Raw genomic sequence first — 17,990 nt, forward strand, 5'->3', positions numbered from 1 at the left:
CCCAGACTGGAGTGCAGTGGCCGCTACCGGCCACCGCAGCCTCGACCCGCTGGGCTCTGGTGATCCTTCCACCTCAGCCTTCCAAGTAACCGGAACCACAGGTACGTGCTACCACAGCTGGCTGATTTTTTGATTTATTGTAAAGATGAGGTCTCGCCAAGTTGCCCAGGCGGGGTCTCGAACCCGCAGACTCAGGCAATTTAGAATGTCGAAGTCTGTGAAAGAGTTACTTTCTTGATACACTATTCTTTTAATTGTCTCAAAAATAGTGTATCAAGAAAGTAATTCTTTCACAGACTTCGACATTCTAAATTTTCTGGATCTTTGCCTCTTGGAATTGAGTACACCTTGCTTTTGTATACCAACCGTGGATTTCAAAGGATAGGGGAAAAAAGTAGGTCAGCCCCTTGAAGTTTAACCACTCCAGGAGCAACAACCAAAGAAATGTCTTCTTTGGTTGTTCCAGTGCTAGATTTACTGTCGAGATAAAAGACTTGTTAACAGGGTAGGGGCATATAGAAGGATGAGGGAAGAGAAGACTGACCGGTCCTATTGTTCTTCCCTTAGTGGTTAAACTATTACTTCTGTCCAAAAAGATAAGGTTACAAAGGAGAAAATGAATCGAAGATTGGAGAAACAAGTCTAGGCCAGGAGGATGACCATGCAGATAATTTTTGAGGGAAAAGGGGCTGAAGATACAACACAGAAGAGTTGTGAGCAGAATATTATATCTTAGGATCATATCTTAAGGGATATGAGTCTAGCACAAGGAAAATTATCAGTAGTTTCAAAATGAATGAAAGAAACAGCAAAATAATCTTCAAACCCTAAAACGTAAACTGAGTTTGGAAGATTATTAAGTTTATATCAAAAAATAAAAATGCACTTTTTAAAAGAAAAGGGAAGGGAAAAACACTCACACTAGACTTCTGACTAAAGATTCAAAAATGAGCCGGGCTCGGTGGCTCAGCCTGTCATCCCGCGCTTTGGGAGGCTGAGGTGAGTGGATGGCCTGAGCCCGCGGGTTTGAGACCCGCCTGGGCGACTTGGCCAGACCTCATCTCTACCATAAATCAAAAAATCAGCCGGGCGTGGTAGCGCACGCCTGTAGTTCCAGCTACTTGGAAGGCAGAGGCGAAAGGATCGCCGGAGCCCAGCAGGTCGAGGCTGCGGTGGCCGGGAGCGGCCACTGCACTCCAGTCTGGGCGACAGAGTGAGACTCCAACTCAAAAAAAAAAGATTAAAAAATGACTTGTAGAAATGCTCACAAAAACATGACTGTATACTTTCTATGCATTGAATTTTAAATTCATGGGTTAGGCTATTTCCCTACATATTCCTATTTTCTCATCAATGGCAGTTGCTTTTTCTCCTCCTCATAAGTGGTGTTACATGACAAATATTTTTTGTTAAGCCCTGAAGAGGTCCTTAAAAGGAGGACAATGGAAACCCAGTGTTGTAAGGCCAAGGTGACTAAATAATGTTCTTTTCACATAACTCGCTCCATCTCAGACCTGCTTAGCTTAGTTTGAGGGAAGGAAGTATATGAGGGGGAGGTGGTAAGCTCTCTGTTGTCTAGAATAGAGAAGTGAATACAGAAAGATGTCTATACTCTCTTTCCCAGCCCACCCCCATTGCCAAATGACTCCAATTATACCAGCTGAAGACGTATTTCGTTTAGCAGGCTCCCACACTCAGAGATGCCAAAAACTCTAGAGTAATTATTTCCATTAATCATTGGTAAGTAAGTTTTAATTGCTTTGGGCTTATCTATAACTAGCTGAGATTTTTTTACAAGCAATTTTAGTTAGACAGCACAATATTTTTACAAGGAAAACAGATGAAGTCTTTGGGCAAAGCATGCGTTCTCTAGATCAGCAAAAGTCCTACCAACCTTAATGTCTAATAGTCACCCATTTTAAACATTAGGCCTAGTTGGTCAGTCATGGCAGAAAAGATGCCCTGTCCAAAGAATATTTTGCACCATTTGGGGAATACAGCTAAACTGAGTGGAATCTGATATTGGAGCAGGGTAAGGTTAGGTGGGGTTGTCATGAATAGACAATATAAAATACCCCCAAATGTTAAAAAGCAGAACATAAAAGATAGGAGGGGGAGGGATCAGGAAGGAATTTTGCTTACTATGAAATAATCTTGCCTAGTTCAAAGCTGGTCACTTCCTTCCTGCTCTGTCAAGAAATACATGATACCCAGACTGGCTAGAAATATGAAAAGTCTCAGGTGACACCAGTTCTGCTCCTATAGTCAAAGTATCATCAGTTCAACCCAATGGGTCTTCATTTGATCCCTAACTCTCCCCAGATTTCCCCCACTGCAGGTGAGGAAGAGAGGAAAGTAGAACAGGAAGAAAGAAACTGAGAGCTACATTCTAGTTCATGGATGCTGATAGGACAATGGGACATTTTCTCTTATAAGACCCTCCTCCTTTGCCATCTTATTATGAAAACTGCACATCCAGAATGTAATAAATACACGTGGGCACACGTGTGCATGTGACACACACATACTCATACACACAGTGCTCCAAACAAATATGAGTTAGTGACAGACATACAAAGCCATGGCCAAAAATGGTGGAATCAGTGTGTCCCAGCAATATTAAGAGAATTATGTGTTTGTTAGACTGAAGTGTTTTGTTCTAAGATTTGCCAATGTCTTCTAGTTAGAGAATCAGAAAATTTTCAGATTTGTGCTGTCCATAATTTTAACTAAAACACATACTGATTGACTCAATATCAAAAATGTAAGGAATCTAAAGAATAACATATATATCATATATAAATATATGTCATTGTAAAAAATAGCATGACTTGGACATATTTCTCCAAACTGTGTTCTACAGAATATTGTTCCACGGAAAGAAGGTTAACTTATGCTACACACGCACACACACACACACACACACACACACACACACACACGCATGCATACACTTCAATATTAAGTAGGACTGGCTACATAATTTTCAGGGTCCATGCAAAGTGAAAGTGTGGGTCCCCTTTTAGAAAACTTATTAAGAGTGTCAAGACAGTAACAGTAGAGCATTAAACCAAGCAGGGGTCTCTTCTAAGAACAGGGCCCCATGTGACTGCACATCCCTGAAACCAGCCCTAGTTAAATGCTCTAAAAAATGCTGGGTTCAATAAGGGCTTATGTTTATAGTTAGAACAGAATGAGTTATGTGGATGCTTACAAAGTTGAGCTCATAGAAGTAGAGAGTAGAATCATGGTTACTTAAGGCTGGGAAGGGGAATAGGGAGAGAAAAACAGAGAGAAGTTGGTTAATGGATACAAAATTACAACTAGATAGGAACAATATGTTCTGGTGTCTACAGTACTGTAGGATGATTATGGTTAACAATTTGTTGTATGTTTTCAAATAGTTAGAAGAGAGGACTTTGAATGTTCTGAACACAAGTAGTAAACAATACATGTTTGGGGTGATGAATATGCTAATTACCCTGATTTGAGCATTACAATTGTACACATGAATCAAAATATCCTATTGTACCTCATAAATATGTACAATTTTTATGTGTGAATTAATAATAATGCAAAAGTTATTTAAATAAAAAAAATCTGGGTTAAAAAATGTCAGATTTCTCTGCAGCAAGACTGCCCAGAGCCTTGTACATACAAATGTGCACTGTGAACCTTCAAGAGGTTCATGCGCTGTGTAGCAGTCCCCAAATATATTTGACCAAAGCCCTTTTGCATTATTATTTCATGAAGATCATCTTGTAGAACCAATTAGCCACAGAACACACGTGGTAAAATACAGCTCAGGCTGTGTAAACAGGTTGTAGCTTCGATTTGTTAGTCATACATCACTACGTGTTCCCCACTTTTTATGGCATTTTCCCCACATTTGGGATGAAGCAATGAGAGGTAACTATGGAGGCGAATGGTGTGCATTCACTAAATCTTTCCGCCTCCACTGTCTGCTTTTACCATTTGAGTGGTCAGCTCAGTGGCCAAACATCTCCATGCTTTCTACGCCAGGGTACTAGAGACGGTCTGACTGAGACCACATCACAAGCCAACTTGTTTTTTTCCCTTTATTTGGTCAATTCGGAGGAAATAACATCCTTACTTACCATTTCCCAGTTCCCAAGAAATGTTGTACTTTTTGCTGGCGCTGTACTTCAACAGACTCAGGGCACTAGAACTGTTCCAGGAGTTATTGGGATTACGACGCAGTGCATTTAGAGCAAATATCAGGTGGAGTCCAGAGCAATCAGCAAAGTTATAAAGTTTGTCTAGAGACCTGGCTGGGAAGAAGCAGAGAAAGGCTTGTAACTTTCACATCAACATTCCAACAAAAGGAAAATATTAGCTACCACAAAAAAGCCTTTCCAGGAGGAATTGCACAGACAGGCTTCTAATAGGGACTATTATTGCCTTTCGGTCTGGTGTATATATCAAGGTGATTTTAGAAAGCAGCACACAGAATTCCACACAAGTTGCCAATAAGCAACCAAGTCTATGCCACTGTATGTTTTATTTGACAAAGAATGGAATAGCCGATGTTTCAAATGGCACGATTTTTACAAATTAGCTGGATTTCTGGCCCTGCTGGGTCTGTCCTCCTGCGTGGAAGTGACAGGAATAGCGTCAGGGTGCAAGGCCTGAAAGATGGCTGACTAGTGAGTCTTGGAAAACAGCTCAGCCTGCAGGACTTCCAGAAAAATTGACTCAGGTCCACATTTCTAATATTTCTGACAGTGGAAATATGTTGATTGTCGAGTTTATCTGACACGGTCAACTCCATTACCACATGTCTCCTACCTAACCACTTCTTCACTGTTACTGTCACCGTCCTTTGTCGGCTCTGTTTCCACTGACTTAGGTTATTCCGATGTTTGTACTTGCCTGTGTACTTCTAGATCCTTCTCACCTGCCAATTCATCTTCCTCCAATCACTCTCATCCCGTTTCACTCACTCCTCAAAACCTTTGTGAATTTTCAAATTTTCAGTACTCTTTTTTCCCTTAGTTCCGGGCCTCTACAACTCACCCTTAATTTTCCCCCTGACTCTAGGCCTCCCTGTTTCTCTCAATGAGTTCCTGATGTCAGTCCGTTTTATTTATTCTTGAACTCCTTGCCCCTTGACCTTTGTTCTGATATTCTCCTCACTCGGTCTGCCCTTATTCCTCCTTTAAACATATCCAGAATTTACCTGTCCTTTTAGGCAGTGTTTCCCAAGTTATGGATAACACGACTTTAGGTGGTATACAGTATGAAAAAGTTTGAGGTCAATAATTATATACAGGGGCTCACATTACTCCAGGGTTCATTGAACAAAGAGCAGAGTTTCTCAAAGGGGATTCTATGGGATACTAGGGTTCCACAAGAGGTCACCATGGGTTCTGTCAGAGGTGATGCAGAGCGACAAAGGTGCCCCACTAGAAATTTTGTGACAGGTCTTTTAGTCCTTTAGAATAGACTCATGGTCATTGGGTTGAAACCATCATCAGTTTTTGAAGCAGGATATAGGGAGGCTGCCTGTTTTCATTCTCTTATTCATGTGAGAAAGCTTTTTTTTGAGAAGCATCAAGAATAAGGATAGAAATGGTCTTATTTCTGTTGAAGGTGAAATCCATGTCAACTTATCTCACACTCGACCTAGAATTGACTAACTGGGCATCAATAAAAGGCATAAATTTCACATTAAAGAAATACACTTAATTATTTATTTTTCGTTCCAAAACAGTAATTAAAATACCTTTATAGACCTATTCAAGTAACCATAAAACCAGCGCTAGTGTATGAGAATTTTATAATTATCTACATGCCACTCAATAAAAAATTGCTTTTTTTCAAAGTCTTATATAAAAATGATATCTTAGGCCACAATTTTATTTATATTGCTTTGATGTACAGTTTTAAATGCTTTATTCTTCAGCATTGTCAATATATTTTCATATTCAAAATAGCATGAACTAAAATAAGTTCATAACCTTCATTTAAATGAAACCTAATAAGCCCGCCTTCAGAAAAATTGGATCCCATTTTGGCTTCAGTCAGTTACTTAATAAAAATTAACTATGTTTGCCTTATAAGTTTTTCAAATTCATGAAATGGAAAGAATGGAATTAATTTCAAGAAAGAACTTTAACTATACTTTTTTTCTTTTCAAGGCTGGTTGTCTAAGAAGTCATTTTCAGCTTTAAATAGAATTTGCACTTACCATATACTACATACCATATCTCAGTAGCATTCATACAACAGACATTAGTGATAAGAATATTAGGCCTGCTTATATAAGATACAAAAAAAATCTAGTAGGAAATTCTTTAAAATTAAAAAACTGAAGTTTCTTCTATTTTTATCATTGGAGTTGGTATTCTTTTTTTTTTTTTTTTTTGAGTTGGGGTCTTGCTCTGTCACCCAGACTGGAGTACAGTGGCAGAATCATGGTTCATCGCAGCCTCTACCTCCTGGGCTCAGGTGATCTTCCCACCCTGCTCTCCTGAGTAGCTGGGATTATAGGTCTGTGCCACCACACCCAGTTAATTTTTTGATTTTCTATAGAGAAGAGGTCTTGATATGTTGCCCAGGCTGGTCTCCAACTCCTGAGCTCAAGCAATCCTCCTGCCTCAGCCTCCCAAAGTGTTAGAATTACATACAGGCTTGAGCCACCATGCTTGTCAGGGTTGTTGTTCTTTGTGAGGAGAGGGAAATTGTACAAAAGAATAGGCTAAGATGCTGGTGAAACTAAACAACTTACCAGGAAAATGCCACTCTCTAGTTAGAGTATTGACAACTATTGGATAACTATATCTGCAGTCAAATAATCACACTAATATGCTATGAGCTTCAGATATAATAATTTTTATCCAGAGGTTCCTTGAGACTTGAAAATTATTATGGTAGGTTACTCAAAAAATAATTTTAATATTTAAAGACCAAGAGAGGTTCATTTTGAAGTCCTTTAATATTTGTGCCATGAAAGTTAAATTACTTTATCAGAAAAAATACTCAATATTCAACCAAATAACATTTTGTTCATCTAAATTCTTCCTAATTGCAATGACAGCTTATAATTTATTAAGTATACAATAAAATATACTTATTTTCATAATGTTTAGTTTTATTTATAAACTAAAGTCCTAATCAAGTGTTTTATATCAATATTTGACTGATTTTGTTTAGGTAGATTGATTCTCTTTGAGTAACCTTTTTCTAAAGCTAATAATCTCCCTACAGTGAATATTTTCTGTATATATTTCATGCGTATTAGAAACACAAATACACACCAAACATAAAAAGCACATTGAAACTGTTATTTCATGGATTTGATGGTTTAAGGCAAGACACAAGTTATCTATAATAATAAAAAAAGTCCTGGCCAGGCACAATGACTCATGCCTGAAATCCTAGTGCTTTGGGTGACCAAGACAGGAGGATTTCTTGTGACCAAGAGTTTGAGATAAGCCTGGGCAACATAGGGAGACTCTGTCTCTACAAAAATAAAAATAAAAATAAACTAGTCAGGTGTGGTGGTGTGTGCTTGGGGTCCCAGCTATTCAGGAGGCTTGAGACAGGAGAATTGCTTGAGCCCAGGAGTCTATGATCACACCAATGTACTCCAGCCTGTGTCAGAGTGAAACCCTGTCCCTAATCAATAAGTAAATAAATAAGTAAATAAATAAATAAATAGTGTCAAAGCAAAGAACAGCATAGGAGACATAATACAGATGGTTTGTGAACATGGTAAAAACGTCCAGAAGGTTAGAAGTTTAGCAAATATTTTGTTAAGAATGAGCGTAAGTCCTGTCTCTTCCACGAAGCCATTCTGGAACATGCCAACCTCCAGAAAGTGACTTCAACCTTCTCTATATTCAGGGCCTATACCGTTTGTTGGCATCTGACTGCTCTGTGACATCTCCTGTGACACGGTGTTATCTTGGGATTTACCTATTGATTTATTCACATCTCCAGAGTGAATGTCTTTTCCAAGTTAAACTGTTAGGTTCCTGTATCTCATGACATCCTTCACAGCACCTAACACACACCATTTTCTGCCTTAAAGTCATCCCAATGAATTCTTACAGCCCAAACCCACTTGGTTGCATCAAAGTGGTCTAGAAAGAAACTGAAGGAGCCAAGGAGAGATCTGTTTAAAATAATTATTGCTGGTTTAAGAGATGTGCTCTAGAGTTATTAGGAAAGTGCTTATATTTGAATATAGCATATTTTGTAGCTGCATAACAAAATGTAATCTTGGAATATCTGCTGAGGTTCCATCAAAGCAAGATGACTTTCTACTCTCTCCACCAGAGGGGGCCAATGCCTCCAGGTCTTGTAGCCAGCTTGCCAAGACATTTCACAGGCATATAATTCTAAGAAGCATTGTCTAGCAGGAAGCGAAGATGAAAAGCTGGGGCTTGAGATATAAGAGTACAGGCTTGGGAGTCACCTATACAGTGCTGACAGTTGGTGCCATGAAAGTTCCTGAGACTCCTGAAGGACGAAACATAGAAAGATGGCTGACAACAAAACCTTAAGAAATGTCCACACGCAAGGGTTAGGGAGAAGGAAAACAGAACAGAGAAAAAGAAGAACTCAGTTACGCAGGCTTGAGGTACCCAAAAGAAGAGAGTTTCAAGGAGGCGCTGGTCAATAACAATAGGTGTTAGTGACAAATTGAGGAAGAGAAGTACTGAGGGAAAAGACACCATCAGATTAATCAAGCAGTGAAGCCAGAAACTAAATTTAGGGCAGTGATGAAAACTTAAAGACTGAGTAGATGGAGACAAAGGAATAAATTCTGGTGCATTCTACTTATTGAAGTTCTGTGGCAATAAAAGGGAGAAAGGAAACAAAATAGAAACTAGAGAAGCACCAGAGATTGGTTTAAAATAGATTCAAGGTCCAAGACCCCATTGTCAAAAAGCCATTTCTTCCCTGAGGTTAATCTCAACTTTATATTAGGAAGAAATAGACAAGGATCAATGAATTCATGCTAAGATAGGAATGATGGCTTATTTCCCTTAGTTTCCTCAGGACTTGACACTTTAAAAACAAAACTGACAGCAATCCAACAAACAAAAATAGGACATTCATTAACAATGTATTCAAAAATATTCATTGAACACCTACTATGTGTTAGGCACTATTATACACCTTACATATATACAGATGGCCCCCAATGTACGAAGTTTCAACTTATGACTTTTCTACTTCTCAATGGTGCAAAAAACAATACACATTCAGCAGAAACTGTACTTTACAACAATTCGTTTTTCCCTTTCAATACAGCATTCAATAAATTATGTGAGATATTCGGAACTTTATTACAAAATAGACTTTGTGTTGGATGATTTTGCTCAAGTGTAGCCTCATGCAAGTGTTCTGAGCACATTCAACATAGGTTAGGCTAAGCTATGATGTTCGGCAGGCTAGGTGTATTAAATGCATTTATGACTTAATGATATTTTCAACAAATGATGGGTTATTGGTATGTAGCCCCATCATAAATTGAGGAGCATCTTTGTATAAGTCTATATGTATATATGTATCTATGTGTATATATACATACACACACACACAATACCTATATCTAGATATATACACATATAGCAATAAGCAAAACAGGAAAACAGCCCTACCCTCATGGATGTGACATTTAGTGTGGCTGCCAGGGAAGTAAGGCAGGGTAGGGGACAGGTAAAAACAAGAGAGAGGAGCTGGTATGCCATTTTAAATAAGCATTGCTGAGAAGGCAGCATTTGAGCAGCCACCTGCCAGAGGCAGGAGGGCAAGTTACTCGAGTGGATACAGGGAAAGAATTCCAGGCAGAGGGTGAGTCCCAAGGCCCAGGACGGCATGAGCCTGATGAACATGAAGACAACAGAGAGACCAGTGTGGCCACCCCGGAAGGAATGAGAGGGGGACAGCAGGACATGGGACTCTGGTAGGGGCAGGGCCGGATTGCGCGGGGCCTTATCAGTCATGGCAAGAGCTTTGGCTTTTACCCCGAATGACACAGGAAACCACTAGATGGTTTTGAACATGACCCAACTCACATTTTAAAAGCATCATTCTGGTTGCTGAGTGGAAAAGAGACCGAAAGGGGTGGGGAGAGTAAGGGCGAAAGCAGTAACTGCAGCAAAGGATCGGAGCAGCTTGTGCCCGGGTAGTAGCTGGGTGTCTGCTACACAATAAACCTTCGGAAATCTCTGATTCATCCAGGTGCTTACAATCCATCTGTATCCAACCTCAATGATCATTACTCATCTGGCAAGTGCCTTTTAGATCACATCTACTACCTCATGCATTACGTGTCCATTTTGGAGTGAATGATACCGGTGAGGCCAGGTGGCCATCCAATAGAGGCTATAAGAACAGAGTGATTTCTGGTGGAAGCCAGAAAGAAATTGTGAGAGTGAAAGCAGCGAGGCCACCTCTGAACCAACTCTGCTCTTGTAATTCAGAGAGGAATTCTCAGTTAATGGGGAGCCATTTGGAGGCGAGTACAACCCACGGGAGGAGGGCCACTTTAATTGTAGCTATTACGAGACAGTGGCTTGAAAACTGCCTAGAAGGAAAACACAGTCATTTCAGAAAGAGTGACGATATCGCTAAACTTGAGAGCTGATTTTAATAGGAAGAGAAATATCTCCAATTTAGTCAGGGCAATGAAACCTTAACTAGGTTATAAAGAAATCAGTGCAAATGTCTATATTGTGGCTGAAGCTGTTGAGGGAGAATGAGATTTAAGAAATGTCTGTGAATAAAAATGACAGCACTATCAGAAGACTCTGGGCTAGAGATTAACTGTTGCATGAGTCAGTTTAACTAGATTAAAGAGGAAACTGAGTGCCACTGAGTCCCATGGGGCCTCTGGATCCCATCAGAAACCCACCCACACCGGTGACAGGAGAGGAGGAGAAGAGACACTGACATTCTAACAAGGCTACTGTTGTTTTTAAGAAATGTGCTCTTAAAAAACTAGTTTTAAAAGATGTAAGTAGTACCTCTAGTAGTTTGAAAATATGTATCAAAAATTTTAATGCCCAGTCCTTTAGACCAAACTGTCAGACATTTTTCCTACAGATATATTTGGAAAAGTTTTCCAAGATTTATGTACAAAGAATGTCAGCGCAGTGTGCATTTTAACAGTCTATAACTGAATAAAATCTAAATGCTTATCAAATGAAAACTGGTTAAACAAGTTATAGAAAATCTATGTTGTAGAAAGAGATTACAAAAAAGGAAAGAGAGAAGGCTAGAAAAGCCCCTGTGGGTGGAGTTGCAATTGCAGGTATGTGTGTGTAACTGTTTGTTTTTTATATATACAGAAGCTCCTGGACTATTGATGGGGTTACATTCCAACTAACCCATCATAAGTTGTGAAATAGCAAAGGTCACAAATACATTTAATACACCTAGCCTGCTGAACATCATGACTTGGCCTAGCCTACCTTAAATGCACTCAGAACATTTAATTAGCCTCCATTTGGGCAAAATCATCTAACACAAAGCTTACTTATAATAAAGTATTGACTATCTCATGTAAATTATTAAATACTCTACTGAAAGCGAAAAACAGAATGATTGCACGGGTACTCAAAGTACGGTTTTTATTGAATGTGTATTGCTTTTACACCATCATAAAGTCTAAAAATCATTAAGTCAAACCATCATAAGTTGAGGACCATCTGTATGCAGAAACAGATGCTTGTATGCATGAGTTATATATCCATATATATAAAATATATATGTTGTGTATATATATGTATATGTATATTTTTCTAACTGAACAGTCCTAGGACCCAGGTTTTGGTTTCCAAACACCAGTCTCTAATAAAAGGGACCAGAGTTGCTTGGAGAAATGGTTAACACAAGGATTAGGTCATAGGAAATACAAGTTGTTCCCAGGACACTATGTGGTAGAAAAGAGTAAGGAAGTACTCAGGAAATAAATGATGGAGGTTATGTCAAAAGGACATAGGAGCCCACCAGAAGGAGCCCCATGGCCAAGGCTGAGGCAATTTGAACAACAAAATAAGTAAGATTAGCACTGGAGTATAACCCACAGAATAAAATGTAAATAAGTCAACTTTTATGAATAATTAATTGAATACATAAATGAGAGAGGAAGACCATCACTTCCTTGCAGTCAAATACCAACCAACCATAAAGAAAGAAAATAGAAAATTACTATTGGGTAATAACTCAGTAGTAATGGATGAAGTCAAGAACAACCAAGGGATGCTAAAATGAATATGTGAGAGTATAATGACAAAAAACATATCCACAAGATATTAATTAATGACAAATGTAAAAATAGTAACTTTACAGAGGAGAAAGCTGGCATATACCATCTCATTCTTTTTTTTTTTTTTTTTTTTTTGAGGTGGAGTCTCACTCTTGTCGCCCAGGCTGTAGTGCGGTGGCACACTCACGGCCACCCCAGCATTGCTGGGCTCCGGCAATCCTTCTGCTTTAGCCTTTCAATTAGCCGGAACTACAGGTGCGCACTACCACGCCTGGCTAATTTTTGATTTATTGTAGAGACGAGGTCTCACCAAATTCCGGGCTGGTCTCGAACCCGTGGGCACAGGTTATCCACATGCCTCGGCCTCCCAAAGTGCTGGGATTATAGGCTGAGTCACCGAGCCTGGCCACCATCTCATTCTTGAGATCAAAGTTAACCTCAGTAGTTGTAAGACATGGTGATGTAATTTACATTGATATAAAGCTCTAAGAAGGGCACAACATCACTTCTGTGGTTTTCTTACCAAAAGTGGAGCCTCAATCTCATAATGAGAAAACATCAGACAAACCCAATCTGAGGGACACCATACAAAATGACTGGCCTGGAGTCTTTAAGAGCATCATGAGAGCCGGGCTCGGTGGCTCAGCCTGTAACCCCGCACCTTTGGGAGGCTGAGGTGAGCGGATTGCCTGAGCCCGCGGGTTCGAGACCCGCCTGGGCAGCGAGACCTCATCTCTACAATAAATCAAAAAATCAGCCGGGCGTGGTAGCACATGCCTGTAATTCTGGGTACTTGGAAGGCTGAGGCGGAAGGATCGCCGGAGCCCAGCAGGTCGAGGCTGCGTTGGCCGGGAGCGGCCACTGCACTCCAGTCTGGGCGACAGAGTGAGACTCCAACTCAAAGAAAAAAAAAAAAGAGCAGCATGATCAAGGAACACAAAGACAGAGGCACGATCACAGACCAAAGAAGACCAAGCAGGCATGACCACAAAATGCAATGTGGTGTCCTGGATGGGCTCCTGGAACAGAAAAAGGATGATCACAGGGAAAGGGGCCAAATCTGAATGGTCTGTGGGTTAGTTGCCAGTATTGCATGCATGTTAATTTCCTTATTTAAATAATTGTACTATAGTTATGTGTTGGGAGCTGGCCACGGAGGCCCACTGAGTATTAGGGATCAGAAAGGGCCATTGACCCCGCGACCACTAGGATGCATTCAGGAGCTATTGACCCCATTTCCTCCCCCTTTCTACTCAGCACTATAACCAGAATAAGCTCCTGTAAGCTCAAAAGAGAAAAACTCTGAGACCGGGACGAACACAAGCTAACTTTAGAAGCGCATTGTTCCCATTTTCCACAAACTGCAGTTTTGGCTTTCACACAACTTGCAATTCAAACTCAGGTCACGTCTAAGAGCCTTAGTATTGGTCATAGGCTTCTGGGTTGTGATTTTAGGATTTATTGAAGTTAAGGTGTAAATTGTAGAATATAGTTTTAGAAATATAAGTTTAGACAGCCATTTTGTTGAAAGAATGTGGCTAGGTTACTTGCAGGTAGCCCACTGTGAACTTTGGACTGGTTCACATTCCAAACATTCTGGGATGGGCCACTTTAGCTTGCAAAGTAAGTATTTAAGTTTCTATAGAATCATTTAACTTGGTATTAGTATAAATCAGCATAGGATGAAAAAGGTTTATAGGATAGGTCAGTCACGGATTAAGGTTAGCATTTGTTATGGGATTTTTAGGTTATCATTTAACTTGGTATTAGTATAAATTAGGTTAGGACGAAAAGGGTTTATAGGCAGTCATGGATTAAGGTTAACATCTGTTATGGGATTTTCTTCCTCATACCTGAAAGAACATCTGGTGGGTGGGGGATGCCATGAAAGACATATGAGTATAAAAGCCCAATGTTGACATTCAATAAAGGTCTTCTGCTCAAATCTAAACAGTTGTTCAAGTCTTTGTCTCTGTCTCTGTCTCTGTCTCTGTCTCTGTCTCTCTCTCTCTCTCTCTCTCTCTCTCTCCCTCCCTCTTTCTCTCTTTCTCACAAACGCCTACGCCGTCTCCACCTTTGGGGTACCCTGAACATGGCAGGAGCTGGACTCCGGCAGTTATGTCAAATGGTAACATTAGAAAAAGCTGGATGAACAGTATAGGAAAACTCTATAAACTATGGCATTTAATAAACGTTTCTATAAACCTAAAAATAATTCAATATAAAATGTTAAACAAAGAACAAGGTATGTTTGTATACATTTATATGAAATGAATGTCAAGATGTTTTAAGCTTTTAAAAAGTGAAAAACAACAAAAAAAGCAATGACCAGAATGGTATATGAAATATGATTTCTTCTGAGTGATGAATCCATGTGGATATATATATACACACACACACACACATAAATATGCACACACATACATGTGTATAAACATATATTAAGCATACATATTCAGTATTATACATAATTAATTTTGTTGTACAAAAACCCCAAAATATTACTGGCAACTTGGGAGGAGAGAAGGTAGAGGTTAAAGAGGGAAATGAGGCTTCTATTTCTGAGGGTTTTTTAGAGTTGGAGTCTCATTCCATCACCCAGGCTGGAGTGCAGTGGCATGCTCATGGCCACCCCAGCGTCAACCTGCTGGATTCAGGCGATCCTTCTGCCTCAGCCTTCCATGTAGTCAGAACTATAGGCGCGTGCTACCATGCCCAGATAATTTTTTAAATTTTATTGTAGAGATGAGGTCTCACCATGTTGCCCAGGCTGGTCTTGAACCTGTGGGCTCAGGCAATCCTCTCGCCTCAGTCTCCCAAAGTGCTGGGATTACAGACTTGAGTCACCACATCCAGTCTTATTTTTGAGTTTTCATTGAGTTTACATTTCTACACATGTAAGGATTATCTAAGCAGGAAATTATGATTCTTTCCCTGGCTTTTTTTTTTTGGTACCTCTCTACACTAAAATAAATGAATGGGAAAAAACTGAAAATAGTTCATCTATAATAATTAGAATATAAATTGAGGGTTTGCTTTTTGTAAAGATTTTTTTAGAAATAAGCCTTTAGTGCTATTGCTTAACTCCTCTATAACATGATCTTTTTTATACACTCCCCAATATCTTTAAGAGTCTAAACCACACATAATTTGGAGAGAAAAGGCTCCCTACTCACTACTATTAAATATTACAACCTGTTTCACCTTTAGTGAAACAAAGAACACATGGATTATGCTGATCTAGGTTTATGAAACTTTAGCTAGAAAAAAATATCAGGTTGGGTACAGTGGTTCATGTCTGTAATCTCAGCACTTTGGGAGGCCAAGGTGTGAGGATCACTTGAGGCCAAGAGATTGAGACCAGCCTGGGCAACATAGCAAGACCCCAACTCTACAAAAAAAACTTTAAAAATTAGCCATGAATGATGGCATGGCATTCACCTGTAGTCCCATTTACTCAGGAGGTTCACCTGAGCCCAGGAGTTCAAGCCAACTGCACTTCAGCCTGGGCAATAGAGCAAGGACTCTGTCTCTAAACATTAAAAAAAAGAAAAAGAAAAGAAAAGAAACAGTCACTTGTAGAGGTTTTGAGATGTGTGAACTGTCTCAATGGCCAATAGATCCTCTAACAGTCACACTCTTCTCTGTGTTTACACATCTTGTTTCCTCAGCCTAAAATGTTCTTTCCCTTTGCTTTGTAGCAGACCCACAAAAGACCCACAAAAGATCAAGTCACATCTGACCCTGGAGGGAAACCATTTTACATTACAGCTAAGAGCATGACAAAAAGGACAGTTTCTATGAAACTTTCCTTTAGACTAGAACAGGAATTGTCCAAATTTTTCTGTAAAGGCCTGAGATGGTTAATATTATGTGTCAACTCAAGTGGCTCACAGGATGCCCAGATATCCTGTTAGATATTTTGGGGGGGTGCCAGTGAGGGTGTTTCCAGAAGAGAGGAACATTTGAATTGGTGGAGTGGATACAGCAGATGGCCTCCCCAGTGTGGGTGGGCCTCATCCGTTCATTGAGGGTCTGAATGGAACAAGGCAGAGGAGGTAGAATTCTCTCTCTGCCTGCTGGCTTGAGCAGAGCTGTCTAGCTTGAGCTGAGATCTACCTTCCCCTGCCCTCAGTGCTCCTGATTCTCAGGCCTTCAGACTCTGCCTGGAATCTCTATAATCAGCCCTCCACTTTTAGACTTTTGAAGGACGCCAACTACTTTCCTTGGTCTCCTGCTTGAAGACAATAGATTAACCACCTGAGCAAATACATTGTAATTATATTGGCTTTGCTTCTCTGGAGAAGCATGACTAATACAAGAGTCACAGTGTAAACAGGCTTTGTGGGCCACATGCTATCTCTGTCATACACTCATCTTTGTTTGTTAAACCTGTTAAAATAGAAAAATCATTCTTAGCTCATACTGAGTTCCCAACCTAAGGGCCATGGACAAGTTACTGCAAAATTCCAGACATATTCCATCTCAAGACTGAATAAATAACATATGTCACACACATATGTACACACAACAAATTATTTTTCAAAGCATTACTGAATCCATCATAGCTTCCCGTCCTTATTAATTTTCTTAATCAGTGAGTACCGGAATTGCAACTGGAATTATGTGGCGTGTCCATTAAATGCCTCCATATGACAAAGGAGTCCTCATGCAAGGACTCAGAAATGTGATTTTCATGTGCCTTCTTAAAGGAATTACCTAAGGCTGCATTTCAGTCAAATAAGAGGAAGTCATGTGACCCAGAAGGAACAAATCAAACCCAGAGGGTAACAATGGAAAGTCTCAGAAGGAGAATTGTGCAGCAGACCTGGAGGGAAACCATTTTACATTACAGCTAAGAGCATGACAAAAAGGACAGAAAAAATATGTGACTGCAACAAAGATACGTTTTGTAAGGGGAAAAAGCCATTTAAAAACTTGAGAATGAAAGAGCTGCGTAAGAAAGTTAAATCTAATATGAATTAAACTAAAATGTGATATGGTCTTACTCAGTTAAAGGAGTAGAAAGAGAGACCATTTGATAGGAAAACTCTTTGAGTGACCCAGGGGTTGTAACGTTAGACTATAAGAAGAAAATGTTAACCTAACATAGACTTTGTTCCAGCAGTAAATAATATTTATACTGTTATAATTAGGTAAATTCTCTTTGCTGCTTTTTAGTAGTTGGATATTTTGTAAAGAAAGTATAGAGAATTCAGCTAGGATTGCAGAACAAAATGTAAATAACACCAATGACAAAGTAAAAACAAATGTGTTACTAAAGACGTCAACAGTCTAGAAAGGGGATAGGGGAAGCAGATAAAGGCTATCGGTATTAATATCCTCATCATACAGATCAGAGCATCTGAAAGCACAGTCAAAAGTTCCAAGGCATAGCTAAACTCCCATCTTTACCACAGCACTGATCACAATAGCCAAGATGTGAAATCAATGTAAGTGTCCATCATGGATGAGTGGATAAGGAAAATGTGATGTGTGTATATACACGGTGGAACACTGCTCAGCCATAAAAAGAATGAAATCCTGCCATTTGTGAGAACATGAATGAACTTGGAGGGCATTGTGTTAAGTGAGATAAGCCAGGCACAGCAAGACAAACACCACATGGTCTCACTTGTATGTAGGAATCTAAAAAAGTTGATCTCATAGAAGTAGAGAAGAGAATGATGGATACCAGAGGCTGAGGGGTTTAGTGAGGAAGTGGGAATAAGGAGATGTTGAT

At 39.6% G+C, this 17,990-nt stretch overlaps 1 protein-coding gene across 1 annotated transcript in view; it reads right to left on the bottom strand.

The window, feature by feature from the left end:
* HPSE2 (heparanase 2 (inactive)) overlaps positions 1-17,990 on the bottom strand; it is a 651,318-nt gene that overhangs the window by 248,454 nt on the left and 384,874 nt on the right. Inside the window, exon 4 of the mRNA XM_008073956.1 lies at positions 4,119-4,292. Within this exon, the coding sequence (XP_008072147.1) occupies positions 4,119-4,292 (174 nt within the window). The remainder of the gene's footprint in view (positions 1-4,118; positions 4,293-17,990) is intronic.

Source organism: Carlito syrichta, unplaced genomic scaffold (assembly GCF_000164805.1).
Source record: "Carlito syrichta isolate Samal-C Ts95f unplaced genomic scaffold, Tarsius_syrichta-2.0.1 Scaffold316221, whole genome shotgun sequence".
In the NCBI taxonomy this organism is placed as follows: Eukaryota; Metazoa; Chordata; class Mammalia; order Primates; family Tarsiidae; genus Carlito; species Carlito syrichta.